At 41.8% G+C, this 20912-nt stretch overlaps 3 protein-coding genes and 1 long non-coding RNA gene across 4 annotated transcripts in view; 1 reads left to right on the forward strand and 3 right to left on the reverse strand.

The window, feature by feature from the left end:
• The window catches only part of LOC104636596 (CRACD-like protein), a 111704-nt gene extending 99831 nt beyond the window's left edge, over window positions 1-11873 (reverse strand). The window contains exons 1-3 of the mRNA XM_075762715.1: window positions 11697-11873; window positions 1646-1855; window positions 874-939 (exon numbers count right to left, since the gene is read on the reverse strand). Of these exons, the coding sequence (XP_075618830.1) occupies window positions 874-939; window positions 1646-1855; window positions 11697-11873 (453 nt within the window). The remainder of the gene's footprint in view (window positions 1-873; window positions 940-1645; window positions 1856-11696) is intronic.
• LOC142598758 (uncharacterized) lies at window positions 7913-11690 on the reverse strand. The gene is made up of 3 exons (XR_012832728.1): window positions 11336-11690; window positions 8814-8998; window positions 7913-8220 (listed from the first exon to the last, which is right to left on the reverse strand). It is a non-coding gene; the product is annotated as an uncharacterized LOC142598758 (long non-coding RNA).
• Window positions 11874-12194: 321 nt separating the features above from the next.
• LIPT1 (lipoyltransferase 1) lies at window positions 12195-13766 on the forward strand. The gene has a single exon (XM_010301214.2). It carries the CDS (start codon window positions 12548-12550, stop codon window positions 13676-13678), a length of 1131 nt encoding a protein of 376 aa, XP_010299516.2. The 5' UTR covers window positions 12195-12547; the 3' UTR covers window positions 13679-13766.
• A 3031-nt stretch (window positions 13767-16797) lies between these two features.
• On the reverse strand, window positions 16798-20873 carry MITD1 (microtubule interacting and trafficking domain containing 1). Its single transcript, XM_010301215.2, has 7 exons — window positions 20639-20873; window positions 20247-20348; window positions 19981-20117; window positions 19813-19899; window positions 19041-19156; window positions 18646-18706; window positions 16798-18558 (listed from the first exon to the last, which is right to left on the reverse strand). Exons 1-7 carry the CDS (start codon window positions 20844-20846, stop codon window positions 18463-18465), a joined length of 807 nt encoding a protein of 268 aa, XP_010299517.2. The 5' UTR covers window positions 20847-20873; the 3' UTR covers window positions 16798-18462.
• Between the last annotated feature and the right edge of the window lie 39 nt (window positions 20874-20912).

Genomic DNA, 20912 nt, shown 5'->3' on the forward strand with positions numbered 1-20912 from the left:
TTTAAGTACCTAGGGGATACTAAACCCTGCAAATTTATTATTTTGTTAAGAAACATGCAGAAGTAGGTCTTTAAATCCCTGAAAAGTTATAAATTAATCACTTAAACCTCTCAGTGAATCTAGCTCTCAAATCCTAAAATTTCTGGCTGAAGGACTGAAATCTTTCTAGAGTAATTGAGCGGTAAGCTCTACATGGTCAGAGTGGTTTGTTTTTTTCCAGAGAGAGTTCTTTGCAGGATTGTGGCATAAACTTAAATATTTTATACAGGGGAAAAAAAACCACCCAAAACCCAAAAAAACCCAAACCTCCCACTGCCCTGAATTTTGAGATAAAACTTTACATTACAGTAAAGAAGTATTTTTTTTGAACACATAAAAAAATCCCCGTCAACTTATATGGGAAGCAAGTGAATGAGTCCACTTAATAAATTCAAATGTTAATTTAAGTTAGATTTACGCCTGGCAAATATTTCTACAATTACAACACTGTATACATTTCAAAATATTCCAAAAGTATCATTACACTTTAAGGAAGACAGAATACTAAGATAAAAATTTTAAAGAGAAAATGATACTTCTTTCTGGTTTGCAAGTGATTTACAAGGTATTCAAAACAGTTACATGCAATTCTGTAAAAAAAAAAAGATTCTCAAAAGCAAAATCATTACAAGCTAGTTGCAAAACAGAAACAGATTCCCATCCATCTAGAGACAGAGAACTACAAATGAACACAGATATGTTTATCCATTCTATAGCTTGTCTGTTATCAGTGAAAACAAAGCAAGTGAAATTCACTTGTACAAGTATTAATTTCATGTGGAAATGACCTGATTTCATAGCTACATACATATTAAGGATACATGTTTAACTCACAGCTTTTAGTGTTTTCACTGTGTTTTCCAGCTTCTTTATCTTGTTCTCCTGGTGTCGAATTTGAATCTACCATAAAAAAAATTGAGAGCAAGAGATGCAGTAATTTTGATTAAACGTTAGTGCAAATCCAGCATTTTAGCTCAACTGTTCTAGTCCAAAGGAGCATTTTGTACATGTTTTCTAGTTTGACTAGGCTGAAAACATACTATTTATTAACAATAATCTAGAAGGGAATCAGTTAAAAGTCCAGGATTAGGAAAAACAGTAACAGCTGAGTTACTCTCGGGTGAGTGAGTGAAAAAGGAAGGATGAAGCTTGCGATACCTTGTCCCAGAACTGTTTTATCGAGAAACTTTTGAAAACAGGGACAGCTTGACTCTACCTATGAGCTAAAGAATTGAGTATGCAGTTACACTAATTGCAAACAAAGAATATGCTTTCTCCCATCTGACTGCTACTACTGTATCACATAATTGCATGTGCATAGAATGCAATTTTCCATTATCCTATGAAATCAAAAGATTATTTCACTGAAATTACATTCTTTCCAATTGCAAGCATGATTTTAATCCTTGAACCATTCTACACTTGAAAAATACCACAGTGGCCAGAACCTACTCCTTCCTCATCCCAGCAAAGATACTTCAAAGCAGAGACGAAAGCTAGAAATTCAGCCCAAAAGGTCAAAAAACCCACCCAAAACAGCTCCCCGTAATATTAACAAACCACACTAAAATATCACTGCACAATATTAATTCTAATAAGTAGATACCTTTGCTTCCTCGAGCTCCTTCTCAGCAGTATTCAACAGCAATTCTTCTTCCAGCTGCTCCGATAGTTTGCCAATTACAGCAAGTTGTTTACACAGATGATCATTTTTACAGGCGAGACTATCCACTTGACTTTCCACCACTAGCTTCTTATCAAGCAGTTGTATGACATGTTGCCTTAGCTCATGGTTTATCTTCTTCAGATCTTCAATCTATGAGGACAAGGAGGTAGAAAGTATTTTACTTTATCCTCAAGGATTTGCAGAGATTACTTAATAACAAGATGCAATTTATGCTTAACAAGAAAAAAAACCCAAAGATTATTCACAAATGAAGAATATACACACTACTAGCACCACTTTGAACAGATTAATTTTGAAGGGTTCTGGACAATGGAGAATCTGATCCTTAACGTTTCTGCTAAAAACTCTCTCAAGCTGGGCTGCCACTACAGTTATTCTCCCACAGTACTGCAAGACGAAATGTCTCTCCAGGCCTGGTCGCACGTTTCCAACAGTTACTCACTATAGTTCTGTTAGATCTTAGGAATGCCCTTCAATCCTCCTCTTTGAGTTGGGCCCATACCCTTCACACATACCTCACAAAGGCCTGCAGAAATGTAGCAAATTGGTAATTAATATGAATTCATCAATTAATATAAGATTAATGATTTCCCTGAAACAATGTTGTATTTTTAGAAAAATATTATATGGCCTTTTTGTAAGAAGCCAGAAGTTGCTAACTATTTTGGCAATATCAATTTATTGTAACATCTCAGTCTGTAGGAACATTGCTGCCTTATATAGCTTTTCAATTTTCCAAGTCCTCAGATTTCCTAAAATCACAGCCTAATCAAGATATGGATACAGTGCGATGCACAAACTCCACTGCTTGCACTGGCTGATCCTGTAATGCATGAGAAATCAGTATTGTTGAATTCTGTGAGGTTCACTTGATTCTAATAGTCAGAGAGCTTTCTTCAGGTACTACTAGCAGTCCACAAAAATACATTTTGAATTATTTAGGAAGACCTGAAAGATGCCTTGTGAAAAAAAGCTTTCTGGGTGGGCTCTGTCCTGTGACATTCTGTAGTAGTTAATTTTGCTGTTTTGCCACTTCTTCTGTCCAATGGGTATACAAATATATTAGGAGAGTCAGTGAAAAAAAAAAAAAGAATTTATTTTCATTGTAATTTCATTATTTTCATCAAGGCTGATCCAGCTAATGATACTGAATTAATAACAAAGCACAGTTATAAACCTGAAAATGTGGTAATTATGGATTGGTTGAGTGGAAAAGTAGTTTAAAAAAAGAAAAAAACAAAAACCAAACCTCATCACACCACAGAAAGCATCCACAAAGGGCAGTACAGACAGCATCTGTACATCTGTGTTTTCAGATTCCTGCACTTTTAATAAGATATAAAATAATAGAGCTCTGCTGTTGCTGGAGGAAGTTCACAATGACACCTGCTCTACATGGTGGGAAGAGGAGTGCCAATGAAGGGCAGGGAGGCTAAATCCTACTCTTATCTGAACGTACAAACAACACTTAAAATGACAAAATTTAAGTCTGAGTCACGTCTACACCCCCAAGCCTCAAGTAACTGACTACACCAGAAGTGGTTTTGTTGTTCCATACAGCCAACCTGTATCATAGCTTAAGTCTTTTCCAACCTAAATGATTCTATGACTTCCCCCCCTCATCTTCTCTTGGATAACCAAGAAAGTTATGGCAAGCACTCAGAGATACCGTATTTAGACTACAAAATTAAGGGTTCTTCACGGAAAATACCATTTTAGAAATTTACCCTGCTTTACACAGACAGGAATTATAATTTGAACACCTTAGCTAATTACAGTTGTGCTCATAATGCTATACGATGAAAGCAGCCTGTAAGCAAAGTTACCAAGCACTTAAGGCTTTATAGACTCAAAACCCAATACCAACACTATCAAAAAATACTCATAGCCATAAAAGAATCATAAAGTACAAATAACCTTTGCTCCTGTCATGTTATTGCATTCTGCTTTAACTCATGAAAGTTTGTTGCAGCAATATAAACTGGCAAGGAGAATGCTACCATTTAACTTTCTAGGCATAAAAGGATGAAGAAAAGCATCTTTTTCTATTTCAGCTGTATCAAAATAGAGGAAATGCATGATAAGACAAAATATGGACATTACTTATGAATTACATCTATCAGCATCTTCTCAAATATAGAGCATGGCCAGTAACATTTGTAAGTGTTCAAATTCTGTTCAATTCCACTGAACATAGGGATATGGAGCTAGTTATCATCAACTCACATTACTGTCGCTTATGTTTCCTTAGAAACTCACAAACACTTTGAAATACAAGAAGGAAGAGAAAGATGGAGTGCCCTCTGGCAGCTTTTTCAGAATAACTATGATAAAGCAGGGTTGCTGGAATGAGTCCCTCTGAAAGATTAACAAGTCGCAGTGAGGCAGGGTGAGCGGCAAGCACACCAGTGCTTCACACTGCTATTCAACACCTAATAGGCTGCTTTTGTTATAATATGGGAAGTAGCCCACAGGTCTAACAATATGAACATTCAATTACCCACCAGCAGGAAGTTATCACCACCAGCATGACCACAACAATTTCTCTCCATGCTCAGATTCAAGAGTTTCAAGGAAATTTAGGGCAGCTGGTTTGATGAGTTACCACATTCATCCTCATCTGAATCAAAACTCTGCCAACAAATATCAGTCTGACCATCAGCCTCAAGGTATTTTTAAGCACCACTAAAAGTGATACTTTGGTTTAGGAGTAAGCTGACTTAATTTTGGGTATCTACAAAGACGCATTTCTAGAAAGTGAGTCCTGTAATAGATTTTAGACATTCATCCTAAAATTAATCATGCCCTAGGAGTATCTCTGACAATAAAGATAGCCTAGACATCTCTGTTACAGTGATCATCACTATTGACATGTCAAATTTGATGACGTGAATCCCATCGTAATAGTCTGTTCTCTCTGACAGAGGCACTCACAACTGTCTCCACTTACATGCATTGCCTTAGTCTTTCTAGAAAGGGAAGAGAACAGATCAGTCATTTACAAGCTATTGGTACTTTCAGTACCTCACTGGCCAATGAGGACTCAAATTTACAGATAGAATACAAAGTATTTGCTCACTCACAATACTACTTCGACTCAACTTGTGAAAGAGAATTTTTTGAAAAACATGGTAATTTTTATATTTCCTAAAATAGGTATTACTTATGCTGGCCATAAAGTGGTAAAATTTAACTACTGCTGTTGATAGATTTCATGGCCGTCCTCTGAACTATGATAATGCAAGCCCCTTGCAACCGGGATGAAACCACGCTAAGCTTCACGCAGCACTAAAGACATTTGCAGCACGCCCAAAAGAATTCAGAGATAGTAAACTTTTTAGGCTGATTAAGTCCCCAAAACTGTTTTTGAGTTCCAAGTATTTCAGTATTTAATCGTTTAAGATGCTCCTTTGCTCCTTGTTCTCCGCAGCGTACACAGCAGCAGCACCTGAAATGCCCGCGCCCCCCGCGCTGCCGCCCTCCTCCTTACCCCTCGCCCCCGGCCGCTCGGCGAACACCCACCCCCCCACCCCCCGAGGCAGCCGAGCGGGACGCCGAGGCATATCCCGCCGGTGTCTACCTTGGGGCGACTCCCCGCTCTCCCCCTCCGGCTCATGGCGGCTGCCGGGGCCAGGTGAGGCACCTGCCGCTGCCCGCCCCGCGCAATCACCCGCCGCCCTGCCCGCTCTACGTCCCGGCCCGACGGGGAGCTCCCCCCGCCCCAACGGCTGCCTCCCCTCCGCGTTCCCCGGGCGCCCGGCAACGGCCGGCGGGCTGCCGCACCCTCCCAACCGCCCCTCTCGGCCTGCCCAGCGGGGCCGGGGGAAGGCAGGAGGCGGCGGGACAGCCCCCACGGCTCTGAAAGCTATCTCCTCAGCCCTGAGGACGGCCCGCGGCCTTCGGCGCCAGCAGGCACCTCCTCGCCTCCCCGCGGCCGCACAGCTAAGGCGGGAGGTGGTTCATCTTCTCCCAGGTAGCCGAGTGAAAGCCTTGGCTAATCTGGATGGTTGTGAAGGGCCATAGAACCCCCCGACTCGAGTCTCCCCCTGAAGGAAAAGCTACCCATCACCATTACATTCTCACATTATCGCCCTTCACCCTGAGGCTGTTCCACCTCCTTGGGCTGGGAGTCCTGCTGGACAGAAGCCAAGCAGCTGCAATGAACATACCAACTTCTGGCACAGTACCAGCACAACAGCTTAGCTAAGTAGCTCTGTGTAGTGAGTATGCAGTCTCTGTACTTTTATGCTCTTTAATCTTGCTTTCAAAGATGATCGTAATACCTGGTGTCCTTACAGGGGTGTACGACTGAAATGCTAGAGGCAAAACCAAATGAGAGGTTAGAAATAATCCTAAAAAAAAAAATCATAAAAAACCCTAATGCACTGTAAAATCTTGTACAAAATTATCAGTAAAACCCTTTTCCCATTAATTCTGATATAAATATTTATAAGCACTGCCTTCATAGAAATTTTAATTATTTCTCTACTTGGTTTCATCTTGGGAGGTTTTTGAGTAACTCTTATCTATTAAAATTAAACTTCCAGATATTGGGTGTATGACTTATAGCATAGTTCCTCAATAAACATTACTAAAGTCAAGAAAAGGTGCTCATACTTCTTTTTGGATTTAAGTACAAATGAATATTTAGTGACTGGTTGCTGCTATATCCTTTTGAATGTTTTTTTTTTTTGTTGCGGGGGGAGCTACGCTAAGTCTCTCAAGTGACATAATGTTGTCTCCAGACCTCAACAGATAAAAAGGCTACTTCCTCAAATAATAATTCAATAATTCGTACTTATTTGGGGGTGGAGACAGGGAGGTGATTGAGTATCACAGATTGGCATACCCTGACATAGGCAATACCTCCCATTGTTGGTTTGAGTGGATTTTTTTTGTTTTCAAGCACCCTTAACTACCTTTAACTCCAACCTCCCCGCACACATGCAGCATAGTCCTCGCCCCTAATTAATCCAAAAGCCTCAGAGAAAGGGAGAAGCAGCATGAGCGATGTTTACAGGTCAGAAGACTGCAGAGGCAAAGCCAAACAGCCATGCTTTGTCAGTCCAGCCCTAGGATAGAAGACGGGTATGGTAAAATGCCACAGCTGATCCACTGGGACAGGCAGGGAGCTCAGCTGAACACCTCTACTCTGAGTAGGTTCGTCTCTTTCAGAAACTAATATCCAAGAAGACACTTTCACAGATGAAAACTCCAACAATTGCCATACCTCTCTGGCATGACAAGAACAAGTGTTAGCTAAGAAGGACTTAATCTTGTGAAAATAGCCTTTCTTTAATTAAACCTCATCTTCTATCAAAAACCTGTCTAATTTACATATGTATTTGTAAGACAGAAGTGCCAGTTATATTGTCCAGAATAAATCCTACCTTTAACGTTAAACTTGTTTCTTGACAGTGTCATGCATTAGCTTCACACATATGATAAACCCCAGTCTGAACTCATTCCTGTCTTTTAATGCTAGGACTAATATATTGACCGGTTTACAAACATTGTAAAGTTAAAAACATCAAGGTATTACAAGGCTAATTAAGCTTTTCTTTATTCCACTAGCAAAAATCATAAGAAGTAATTTCTTTCATATGTTTTCTTATACCCCATGATAGGAGTTATTTACAGCACCTCTGTAAGGCATTGGTACAGATTTTATATTCTGGAGACAGTGCTGGGTAAATTACAGGAGGGGTTTTTTTTTGGCAAGCTGCCACTATTCAGCGTTCATGGATAGAGCTCACCTTTCTGGAGATTAGGAGTAACACCTCTGAAATACGATCTCCACCCAAAGACAGAGAAGAAATTTGAAGATTTTAACTTCCAGAAAAAGAGCAAGAGAAACAGTCCTTTTCTTTTCCTCATCCTGGATTTCTTTTAAGTCTTACTTTCTGATTTTGCCATGGTGGAAATCATCACAGAAGATTCTGCATTTTCATGTTTGCCTCCAAAAGAGATGTGAAAAGATAGCATTTCAGGTTTTCATAACCTTATCAAAATTATTCCTCACAAAAATTCATTTTAGGAGTAGAATGATATATTTTTAGTTGGCACTGTTCTGGTACGTCTATGGTTTTCTCTAAGTGATGTATGGTGAGTTCTCTCTTATATGTTAATGCTGGTTAATGTTGCTTTGCTGTTTGTGTACCAAACAAAAATTTGTAGATGAAAACAAGAATAAAACTCATAGACAGGATTGTTTTCAAAAGCAAAAATAATAATCACTGTATTTTGCAGATACGTGATTTATAGGATTGTAGTTAAGGCACAAGAAATTTTAAAATTCCAATCCCAAAAGGTTATTATTTAGGTCCACAAAGAAGATGGCATTAGCATATATAGCTTTGCACTACCTTTACATGAACCTCACCCTCCAAAACTTGCAGCTTCCTACATAATCCTCTACTCACTAGACTGAGTGAAGAGAGAAATAAATCATGGTGTGTACACTTCATCCATTGGGAAAGTATCAGATACCACACCTGAAAATTTGGTACAAATTAGGACAGATATGGAATCATTATAGTTTGTTCCAAATTACATTGATTGTTGGGGCTAGGGCAGGCATCGAGGATGTGTTTCCATAACAGAATGCATGGCCTGTTTAAGGAGTCAGAAGGACATTAGTCTCATTAGCCAACATAAGATGGCAGAGATGTTATGTTGATGTTAATTTGATAGACTTGCCCTTTTCCTGTGTTTCCAGCAGAGAAAAAAAAAAAAAAAATAACTTCATTATTAGAGTAGTTACTGAGCTAGTAGATGGGAAGTTCAAGCAGTTTACATTGACAGGCACGTGAAGGCAGTAAAACACAAATGCAGAATTTCTTATGGGGTAGCTGGGCCAGGAGACTTGAAACCACAGCAACAGCTTAAGTCTGGCTAATTTACTGGCCCATTAAAAACAAAGAGCTCAAATCATTACAAGGACGTCTTCGTTTTAAGGTGGTTCTCAGGACTGAAAAAAAATGGGGAAAATATCTCTAAAATGAGTTGGGAGAATGTTGTATTTCTGAAGACTTTTAAAAGGTCGAGATTTATGATGACAGCAGCAGAGCTAAGGTGAACAGAGTACCTCTTACTGCAGAAGCCCAGTTGGCAAGCTGGATATTTAAAGTCAAGTCTAGAAAGGTCCCAGGTGGGTCCACAGGGAAAAAGATGTCAGCATTGTTATGACTTTGTTCAACCTCTCTTCTGCTAACAGGAGCCTTCTTCTCCCCTCTTGCCCTAGTCACATCTTCATCCATAATTTAGCTCCTGCTAGAGAAAAATGAAGAAAGTAATAAATCTTAGAATCATAGAATCACAGAATGTTTGGATTGGAAGGGAGATTAAAGATCATCTAGTCCAACCCCCCTGCCATGGGCCGGGACACCCTCCACTAGACCAGGTTGCCCAAAGCCCCATCCAACCTGGCCTTGAACACTTCCAGGGAGGGGGCATCCACAGCTTCTCTGGGCAACCTGTGCCAGTGCCTCACCATCCTCACAGTGAGTAATTTTTTTCCTTATATCTAAAAATCCTCTTTAGGCTGCTGCCTGAGGCTCTGTGAAAATCAGCATTGGCTATGCAGATGGACATTTCATCACAGGAGAATAGCCCAATGGCTTTGGGATTCCTGCACACAGAGAATGAACCTAGAGCTGCATTCTTGAGAGAAATGCTGGAATAAGTGTCACTAAGGCACTTTTTCGCTGGATCGTACCAAGGGCTGACTCTATATTCTGAGTTTCTCTGTCAGGATCTTCTGCTGTCTTATAATGTAACATAATCCTGTTGTATGAATTCATACTTTTTGCTTACTGCCAGAATATTTCTGATTATCTTGCTGGGTTTATCTTCAACAATAGCCATTTTTCAAAACAGGCATTTTACGGCTGCATGCTTATTTTATCCTTCAGCACATCAGAAACAGACCCATGACATTTTTACCTGTCCACCTACTATTCTGCACACTTTCATTTTTAGCAAATTCTGGTTCTAACTAGAGGAACAGAATTGCCTTGGTTAGGCCCACAGTTTTCAACTTGAAAAAACCAAGAGTGTAACAGCTCTCAGTATGTTTTTAGTGACACCACGTGGCAAAACAACACATTGCAAATTTCCAAGAGTTAGGTGCCAAAATGGAAACAAGTGGGCCAGCATTTTTGTTTTTCAGTAACATCAGAAGTCCCACAAGATGCATTTCACTTCCTTTGACCAGCATTACAGTGGCCAGGTTCACTTGTGCATTCTGCCAACCGCCTCAAAAGTTGATTTTCCAATATTTGGAACACTAAACAAACACATTTTTATGGACGAATTCCACATAACTTTATCCTATGCATTACAGAATAGTTCACCCTAGTGCATAATTATCACCAGTCTAATTTAGCGACAAATTATGCCCATTTCAAACTGCTTAAAATAATTACCAACTCTTTTTTAATGCGATAGTACAACATGCCAAGTGCTGGGGCACACATCACCTCAGGCTCCTTTTAGAGTCTGTTTCTCCCATTAATCACCACCAGCACGTATCTGGTGACTCGCCCTGCTAAACCCACATCCTTCTTTTAAGAGTTTGGTAAGGAATGATCCAGTTCTTCGGTAGGAAACAACCCCAAGCTCACATCTTTAACCTCTGAAGCCTTTCACCCTTTATCCACCTTCTTTTCTCCTTCACCTTTCAGGGAACATAGCTATTCTAGTACTGTTTCTTCAATCAGAAGATAAAGGCAATTCAGGTCCACTCATAAACAGTTTTCTTTGTTGGTGAAGCAAACATATGAACACCTCATACTCAAAGCCAAAATACTTCCTCAAATAATTTTACTGTTTCACCTGAATGACGATATCGACTTGGTGTTTCTTCCTAAGCCACCTACTCCTAGAACTAGAAAGAAGAAAATTACCTGTAACTCTTCCTCTTCAACAGGCATAGTCTGTGTGAATTATCACAACCCACTGTCCCACTCTTTTTCTCTGCAATTCCTTCATGTCTTGGGACTCTAATATTGAGGAGGAATGAGAAATAAAAGCATGCAATGTATCCTTTTTGAAAACATGTGCATCAGCAAGAGGTATATAGCATATATTTGCCCATATAGATACTACTGTGGATAAAAACTTCAACTAGTAGTGTAGTGCATTGGCCCACAATGATAACTTAAATACAGACAACAGCTCTTGAAGAAGATACAGCTCAGGTCTGGTAGACTTTAAGAATGGCTTAAATCAATGCAAATCTGAGAACAATCTGCTGCATGCACTACATCTTTAATTATCTAGTCTTTGTCCATTTCCAGCTTGTTAATGGATTATGCTATCAACATTTAGTTTGTGTATCTTCATGAATGCCACGGATAGTTTCTATGTACGTGACAAGCCTCTCTGCATTTGTGTTAACTTGTTCAGTCCCCCTTTGAACTCAGGAAAGCTTCTATCACCCAGAACATCCTGTGGCGAAGAACTGCACAGCTGGGTCTTGCACACACAATCACCCATTACACCCGCTGTGCATCTGCCACTTGCCAGCATGACCCGACACCTCACAGTTACCGTGTTGGGAGGGACAGTAAAGATCAACACCGACCTACTTTCTTTAACACCACTTACCACTTTACAATCTCTTACCACAGGAGGTTTGGGGGTTTTTTCACCAGGCTAATGAGTGTTAACGTACTTAGCTGCACGCTGCCCAGCAGCTGATCGTTCTCGCTCCTTCTCACCTTCCCCAAGCCGTAGCGCGTCCCGGCTGCGGTGTGCGAAGCGTTACTTGCACGCACCGCTCACGGCCCCAGAGCGCCGCTTACCGTGGGGCCACCCACTCCCCTCAGCTCTCACCCGAGCCGCAAAAGCCGCTTGCAGCCCTCCGCTCCCAGCAGGGCGCTGGGTTTCCTGCCTGCTCGCCTAAACCCCAGGCGGCGGGCTCACGTATCACGACGCAGGCCCGCCGCCCGCCCCCAGCACCTCTAACCTCGGGAACCGGAAGGTGTTCCGGAGCGCACTGAGGGGCCGCCGCCGGCGGTGAAGGGCCTGGTCGTGCGCGACCGCCGCCTCGCTCCGCCTCGTCCCGCCGTGAGTACCGATTCGCGCCCCGCGCGCGCAGGGGACGGCAGTTGAGGAGGGCGGGCCGGTGGGGGGGGGGGCGCATCGCCCCGGTGCAGCCTCACGGCGGGACGGAGTCAGCTGCCGCTCGGCTTGCCGTGCGGTGAGGGGTGGCCGCCGAGGGGAGCCGCCGTGGCTTAAGGAACACCTGCGCCGAGAGCGAAATGCGGCCCGGGACGGCACCGGGTGGTTCCGGCTCCGGTTAACTCCGCGGGGCCTTTGGGTTGGGCGCTGCAGGCTCCGGGGCAGCAGGCCCTGCGCCTGGCTGTCTCGTCACTGACCCAACAAGCTCATGAACTTGTTGCACCTATTTTTTCTTATTAGATCAAGAAAAAAACCCCAAGCATGGCCGACTAAAAGTAAGTTTAGCAAAATACACAAATTGTACTAGCAAGACTACTGAGGGAGGGGGAAATCCACAGTTTAATTCCACTTCTTCCTTTAGTTTTTAGGCACCAAGTACTGTGAGTAGAAGCTACTCCAACAACCCTAGCTTTTACGTTAAGCACACGCCAGGATTGGAACGGCATCACGAGCTTCAAGAGGAGAAACATGCCTTGCAAATCACATCAGTTCAGGAGCGTTGCTACTTTGGGAAGAGCATGACTGCATCATGGCTGCCACTAGCATTTCATTTCTGTCACAACAGCAGGTTGTGACACAGCACTTGCCACGTTCAGCTTTACCAGACCAAGCATTCCTTCCATCTGCTGTCCAGTTATGAAAACCATGGTACTCCAGTCATCATTAAAGAACTGCCTTCAGCTATCCTGTATCCTCAGAACTCCAAAAGCTGGCTTCAGAAGCACAACTAGCGGAGGCCTCATTATCCAGTCTGTTTCTAATGATGTTTACCAAAATCTGGCTGTGGAAGACTGGATCCATGACCACATGAATTTAGAGAACCGACAGGTCCTTTTCCTTTGGAGAAATTCCCCTGCTGTGGTAATAGGGAGACATCAGAATCCCTGGCAGGAATGCAACCTCAGGCTATTGAGGCAAAAAAATATAAAACTAGCCAGGAGGAGAAGTGGAGGAGGGACAGTTTACCATGACTTAGGCAATATCAATTTGACTTTCTTTACAACTAGAAAAAAATATGAACGAATGGAAAACCTGAAACTAATTGTGAAGGCACTGAAAGCCTTGCGCCCCCAGTTAGATGTACATGTCACTGACAGATATGACATCTTGCTAGACAGGCAATACAAAATCTCAGGTACAGCTGCAAAGCTGGGAAGGGCAACTGCTTATCACCATTGCACCTTACTCTGTAGTGCAGATAAGTTTGTTTTATCTTCTGTGCTAAAGAGTCCTTATAAAGGGCTAAAAAGCAATGCCACTCCGAGCGTGCCTGCCTCAGTGAAAAACCTCTTTGAAGATGATCCTGGTTTAACTTGTGAGATGCTCCTGGATGCCATTGCTGAAGAATATGCTATGCAACACCGAATAGATCATCATGTCACCTTAATAAACCCATCTGATGAGACTGTGCTTCCTGGAATTAATAATAAAACTAAAGAACTACAAACCTGGGAATGGGTGTATGGAAAGACACCAAAGTTCAGTGTAAGCACTTCTTTTAACATGGTCTATAAAGGTTGTGTTCTTGATGTTAAAGTAGATATGGATGTAAAGCATGGAAAGATTGAAGCCTGTAACATTGATTTGCCGGAGCAGTGGCTGCCACCAGCACTGTGCAGTGAACTGATGAAGGGCCTTATTGGCAGTAAGTTTTGCCCAAACGAAACCACTACACTAGCGACAACATTGCTAAGACTGTGTCCACAAGATGATGACTTGCACAGCAGGTGGAATCTGCTATGCGAGAGTATGAAAATGTTAATGTGACTTGCATTTTGAAAATGCAAGCTAAACTGCTGCTTTTTAAGTTAATTTATTGAAAACAAAATTAAAACATTAATTTCTACAAGCTGAATTTTTCTTTTATTTGTCATTAAAACTGTTTAATCTTGTGCTTTTGCATAATATTACCTACCAGCAATTAGATTTCACACTGCCTGCACCTGAGGTTCCCAAACTGGATGTAAGCCACTGCAATAAGCTGCAGCTCTGTATTGCTCTGTGCTAATAGACATCATCGCTGCATAAACCAGGGAAAACGGTGGAGGCATCGCACACTGGCTCTGTAGCAGACAAGGTACGGGTGGCTGACAGATGAAAAACTGCTGTGCCTCTGTGCTGGATCCCCGAGGCTGCATCCCCCTCCTTGCAGATCGTGCTCAAAGGTTGTGTCTCAGCCCCTGAGCTGTGTGAAAAGGCATGTCCCCCTGTTTTCTGGCCGAAAGTCCTTTTGAAGGGTGCTGGTGACCCTCTCCGCTGTAGTAAGATAAGCTCGCCGCTGTGTACTGAATCAGTCTAGCAGTTCTACCCTGGATTAGGGCACATTTTGTCTGTGCGCGTACAAAAGGATGGGGAAGGATTAGGAAGTTCAGTGCGGGGCTTTATGTGATGAGGGCAGGAGAGGCTAACTGGGAGGGAGGCCATATGTGCCTCCTTTGCACCTGCACTGCCAGGCACAAAGCTGAGAGCCGCTGCGGCCATAGGTACTGGTATCTAAGCTAAAAGTGGGAACACTTCTTCTGCATTAGGGAATACACTTGCAAATACAGATCTAGGAGAAAAGAGTTACTTATGTTACCACCTAAGAGAAAATTTGCTAATGAAAGGCAATAGTAAACCGAAAATGACAGTTTTCCTGTTAAATAAAAATAATAGCAGTATAAAGTAACATTATGAAAGGAAGACGAATAAGCTGAATAAGCAGAACGCAATTTTGATAGGGTCAGAACAGAAGCAGTTTATTGCGCTAGCTGTAGGAGAGAACCCAGTGCGGCAGTGACACACTCTGCTGATGTGAACTCTGCCCAAATAAGGCAGTCAGAGAGTTTACACACCTTTATGTTATATAACTCTTTCTTCACCAAACTGCCCTTGAATAGTAGAGCTAGTTAAATCTGAAATGAGAGGGTCATCAAGCAAAAAAGCCATAAATTCACCCTGTTGAGTGTGAGCACATCAAGGTAAATTCCATTCAGGGTGCTATGGCACAGCCCAATTTACTTAAGAGTCTTTTCCTGGAGGGTTAACTGGGGTGGTAGGACTTTAAAGGAAAGCATGGTATCCAGAAATGAGGTGGATAGTTACACAAAGGTCTTGTTACCAGATGACATTCTAGGGTTGTCCTGAAATATCAACAGTGTTTACTACTTCTGAAGATAAGGGAACTGCAGGAAAATCAGAGGCATGTAAAGTGGAATGAGACACACCAGATCAATTAGGCAAGAAACAATGTTGCTGTTAATGGGGCAAGATAAATAAGGACCAGTCTGGCCTAAAGAAAGTAAAGGAGCAATGATGTTTATGTCTTTGGGGGTGTCCTAATCACATTTCTGAGGCTGTGGCATGAAGGAAAAGTTAACTGGAAAGTCAGGGTGACTGAATTCTACTGGACTTTAAAGACTTATGATTAGGTCTGTAAGGACATTGACTTCCAGCATCCTTGTCCATACAGACAACTCTTGGCTGAAGCTCCAGTAGGGATGTCAAAAGGTCCCTTACCTTTCTGAGTGGCACCAACGGGGTTTCAGCAGGGATCAGTCTGCGGTCCTCCCAGGTGAAGCAGGACGCGTGAATCCAAGTCACGGCACCAAATCCTGTCACGGAATAACTGGAAAGCAATTTTGATCAGGTGAAAACAGCAGCAGTTCATTGCTATAGGAGAGACCACAGAGCAGCAGAGAGAGCCTCTGCCGATAGGATCTCCGCTGAAGTGAGGCAGTTACAGAGTTTATGTACTTCTATGTTATACAATTTGTTCCTCACCAAACTGTGAAATAAGCGTAACGTGGTAAGTAACAGCAGCAATTGAAATTCTTCAGATAAGGAAGATCTAGACAGATAGATTAGGGAGCCCTAGGCAGTATATCCTTTTATGAATACTTCACTCCTTTGATAATTAAATTGTGCTGAGGAGATTCTAGCTGCAAATATTTGTTAACAAGCAAGGCCTGCAAAGGCCCGTGAGGTGTTACTATGTTACTTGCACATTAGTTGACCAGCACTCAGTAGTAAATGACGTGGCAGGAGTGACCTAGCTTTAGCTAAGGAGAGCAGCTGATGGGGGTGAATCCAGCCCTCGGCTAGGGGGACTGACAGGACTGCAGAGCTGAATGACACTCGGCTGACTCCAGCGGGGAAGGTGGCTTAAGCTCATCGCCACAGTTGGTGCCAGGAGGGACAGTCCTGGCTGCACAGTCCAGGTGATGACCTGACTACGTAAGTGCAAGTGGTACCAGAGAAGAATGTGGCCTGGAGTAAGTAAAATGATTGTAGAATGGTATTCTTAGCTTGCTCTGATAATTTTTTTTTTTTTTCTATTCGTTGATATACATTCCTCTTCGTACGCTGTGTTCCTGATGACCATGAAAGGAACTATTCAGAGGTAAAGGGCTTAGAGGTAAAAATTGCAGTGCAGTCAGTGCCAACTGGTATGTCACTGAAGGGTTAGTTGTGCATATGTACAGATACTGCATTATCTATGACATCTGCAACGAAAGCCATAGTCTTAACTACTGAATTATAGTCTAATTAGAAAACAGAAAAAGTTCTAGCAATGAACAGGCAAGAGAGGGAAGACCATGCTTGCCTCTTGTATTTGGACCACATCTTAAGGAGCTACTACTAGAACAGAGAGGCATATTGTATTACAAGATGCAGAAAGCATAAAGATTTTTATTTTGATTTCCAATTAAGTATTAAGATTTAAAGTTGATCTAAAATATTTAAGGTGGCTTTTTATTTTGCCCCGTATGTTTGAAATTGCTGGAGTAGGTTAAAAGATACAAAGCTTCACATTCTCCCAATCATGGCTTATCTAGAAGGCATTACCCAGCTTCCTTGAATTACTGTATGTAGTGCAGAGAAGAATTAAAACAGATGACTAAAACTACAAATAATAAAAAATAACCTTTATTCCCATTAAAAATAGGCATATTTTATACACAACTGAATAAAACTGATGACTGACCAGAAATCTAGTATCACAGAGGCCAGAGAGCCTCTACGGAATGTTTGGGGGGACTGACTGGTAGCATACAGCTGCTGTGGCAAGTATGTTATTCTTTTTGGTGATGTAACACTGAAAAGCTGAGACATTATTATGCAAAAGGATAAAGGCAGCAGACTACTGGCAAACTGTGACTCAGAGAACCAAGCAAAGACCAGCTCTGTTTTTTTCTTGATAGCTGTGGAATAGATTTGTAGTGTTAGAGGCAAGGCTAAAAGAATAGCAGCATTAGATGACAGAAGGTGGAAGAATTGTAAAGCAAATAATAAAAAAAGGATAATGGAATACACCAGCCATCAGGAAAAAGAAACATAGGAGAGAGAGAAAGTTCTAGCAATAAACATGCTACTAGAATATGGAGGCATTTTGTATTACAAGAGCAGAAAACATAAGGCACCTATCAATTCTGAGGCTGAAAAGATTTTGATGGGACCTGCAAAAGAGGCCACCGCCTGTTCTTCATGTCAGAATATACAATTTTGCCAGATTCATGCTGACAATGATCAAAAACTCTTAGGAGAAAAAGCAGCAGCAGCTCACGTGATACCTTCTGCTTTTCAGAGGATGAAGGGACGACGAGGAAAGATTTTGTCTTTTTTCCAATTAGCATATTTCTTAGAATCGTTATTAACAAGAAAGTTTCAGGGTATCCAACTGCTGGAAGAATTTAAAAATCAATTATTATTTTTTTAGTAGCAGAGAAATAGATTACTGCACTTCAGACTGGCACCACTAGCTGGAAGGACATTAAAGTTGGAAGTCAGGGAAAAGACTAGAAGATCATACAACCTTTTCACACCTAACGCAAAGGGTGAAAATCTGGTATAAGAACATACATCACGGAATAAAAGAACGTATAGGAGTGATGGGGAAAAGAATACAGCTGTTTGTATCCCTTCAAGCCCCATATCCATCATGCAGAGACCCGTAAGACAACCCTAAAATGTCTGTATATTGAACACTACAGTATTTGCATGCAAGGAGCTTGGAAAATGGAATGTTAGATTTGGGGTTACTGGTAAAGTCTGTGAAGTCAGGTATTATGGGATTGACCAAAATACAGCAGAACAGTAATCATGACTAGAATACAGGAATTAAAGGAAATAAATAAGGCTGCTTATAAAAGAGGACATGTGGCAGCCCAGCTTCAAATGTTTGTGAGGCGGTCAATTAAAGATGTAAAACCCAAAATTTGCTCAAGACAAAATTAACAGTGAAAATAAGAATTGACAGTAAAGAGGCCTTTGAGAAGCAGTACTGAGGGTCTGTTATGAAATCAAGATCAAATTCAGACATGGATTATTAATTAAGATTATTAAGATTATTAATTAAGATTATGGGAGAAGTCCAGTGAAGGAATTGTACAGTTGTGTTTTCTCAGACTGAAAAGTCTCAGATATCCTTAAACCTATAGATTATAAAAGCTGTGCTGGACTAAGTACTTAGAAGAACTGCTTCTGAGGGTGGACAGCAGGACTCAAGTGGCATCTTCCAGTCTTATATTTTTATGCTTATAAAATCACTCATTAAAAGCAGTCGTATCTGATCACATTTTCTTTGTATGTTTAGTATGAAAGACATCCACTGTTGTTTCATGACAAGGTCGCAAGTCAAAGTCACAGTATCCAATGCTGAAACGACCCTGCAGAAATTAACAGAATTGACATGGTGAACATAGAATGAGCTCTTCTACAGTGTAAGTTAATTAAAGAGGTCAAAACGTTCTTACCTGTGGTTTCTTAAAATAATCAAGACCCCTTCCAATCTTAATCATCCATCCATTGTTGAATCTGTTTTAAAAATTAATAAATTTGAATACTATGAGTATGTTGACTAAAAAAAAGTTATATCCACACGACACACAAGCTCCTTGTTTCAATCACAATTATTTCCTAGTGTAGCCGATACCTGTATGAACCATGGAAGACACTATTCTGTAGAAAGACACCTACTATTATGTTCACAGTTAGAACACGTGAAACTGTGGAGGGCTGATTTCATCCAGTGGGGGCCACTGCCTTCCACTTTGTTAACCACAGCTGTAATTAGAAATAGTCTCAAAAGTTATGGTTAAGTAGTTTGACTTCAAATAACTGGCATTCACTAATTTTTTATATCACCCACCTAATTTCTCGATCATGTATTGAAGATGAAAATGCAACATTCAGTGTTACTCCATAATTCCTCAATGATTGTTGTATTTCTTCCAAGCCACTTATCTGCTGACTCTTCCCACTACCCTGTTAAAAGTAAAAATAACGTGGTAGGTTTGGGTTTTTAATGATATATTCTACTTCTGGTCACCTCTTTCAAAACTCACCAACAAAACCTTTTTAGTAATAACTTAAACTGAAAGAAAGTAACTTGGATGAAGGCAGATTTGCAGTTTCAAAGACAGGATAAAAAGCAGACAGATTACAGGTACGCTTGCTAAGGGATGTGGAGGAGGAGCTCACTCTCAGCCCTTTGAAACTAGACAGGAATTACTGTTTGAGCCAAAATAAATGCAATGATAGCTTGAGAGGTTTTAGCTCATCAAAGCCTCTAAAATGACAACTATATACAACTGTTGGAAGATAAAAAAAACATATCTCAATAGATGCTTTGGTTTTGATGACATTTTCCACAACAAAACTTTCACAAAAATATCTTTTCCATTTAAGATTCTGCTTACCAAGAATTTGTTAGAGTTATCAGAAAACTCTGAACTTATAAAATTGCTTATGTTCAACTATCACATTTTTTTTTCCCTCTTAATCTGTGTTTTCTGCTGAAGGCATCAAAGCCTCAGTCTGTAGTGGTAAGAAGAAATCTATATTTAAAAATAAATATATATATATTTGCATGTGGTATCACCTGAGTACGGGGAAATAGAAACCAAAATCTAGACACTTACTTCATCATAGGAAGTGAGGAGATGAATAGTTTTCACTTTACACGGCCCCTTAACTAGCATCTCGCAGAATCGTAGGAAGTTATACAACTGTAAAAGTTTTATTTCATTTAGTAACTTGGATTTTTTTAGTAGTTACATCTGTATCAGTTACACCGAATATCTACTTGCCTGATGAACATGCCTGATGTACGGGTCCTCCACCCAAACTTCAGAAACAATCTCTGTAAGGTACTCTTGGAAAAGCTTTTCATAGCTGAAACCTGTTGCATTTTCCTCTATCCTGATTTGCTTATGGTATTTGCCATCTGAAAAGAAAATAAGCCTCATTTTCAGTAAAGATCATGACACAATTCTGGTGTTAAACCACGTCACCCATAAAATGGTCACGTAACAACAGGTATTTAAATGCAAAGAGGTACATCGCAGCTCCATACCTTGTTTCTCTTTCTCAATGTGTTTTTTAATGTCTTCAGCTCTGGTCATGTACTCTGATATTTTCTGCCGGTAACGGTGCTTTTTTGCCTCATCTTTCGTGGCTGTGAATCAAAAGCACACAGGCCAGTTCTCCTCGGGGCGGGGGAACCGCGGGGAGCCGAGCCCTGCCCGGGCCCCGGTCTCCCAGGGAGACGCCGCCACCTTTCCACCTTTCCTCTCCCTCCCCGTGAGGCGACGGCACACCGGGACCGGCCCTCGGCGCCAAACACGGCTCATGTCTCCTCAAAACCACCCCCGGCTGGCGGCCTCCGACAGAACCGGGCTGTATTTAACAACTAACCGCCCCGGCGGTTGCGGTAAAACGTCTGTCAAACCGCCCCTTGCCCGGTACCTTTCACCACCTGCAGCAGGAGGTCGATACCCTCCTGATAGCACACCAGCGACTCCTGGAACCGAGACGCTAGGTCCAGTTCCACTGCCCGCTTCACCGTCTCCGCCCCGGCCCGCTCCAGTGCGGCGGTGCCATCGCCCCCCGCCCGCGACATGGGCGCTGCGGCGGGGACGGGGAACGGGGATGGGAGGCTGTTGGCGCTGCGCATGCGCGCCGCCTCACCCGCCGCCGGGGGCCTAGAAACCGAAGCTGAGGAAGAGGGAAAGGTTCGTGT

This window comes from Balearica regulorum, chromosome 1, assembly GCF_011004875.1.
Source record: "Balearica regulorum gibbericeps isolate bBalReg1 chromosome 1, bBalReg1.pri, whole genome shotgun sequence".
NCBI classification, from domain to species: Eukaryota; Metazoa; Chordata; class Aves; order Gruiformes; family Gruidae; genus Balearica; species Balearica regulorum.

Coding starts and splice junctions, on each gene's coding strand:
- LIPT1 (XM_010301214.2), top strand. CDS start 12,548: ATGAAAACCATGGTACTCCAGTCATCATTAAAGAACTGCCTTCAGCTA.
- MITD1 (XM_010301215.2), bottom strand. CDS start 20,846: ATGCGCAGCGCCAACAGCCTCCCATCCCCGTTCCCCGTCCCCGCCGCA. Junction 20,349..20,638: donor CCTGCTGCAGGTGGTGAAAG/GTACCGGGCAAG, acceptor TTTGATTCACAG/CCACGAAAGATGAGGCAAAA. Junction 20,118..20,246: donor CATTGAGAAAGAGAAACAAG/GTATGGAGCTGC, acceptor TTTTCTTTTCAG/ATGGCAAATACCATAAGCAA.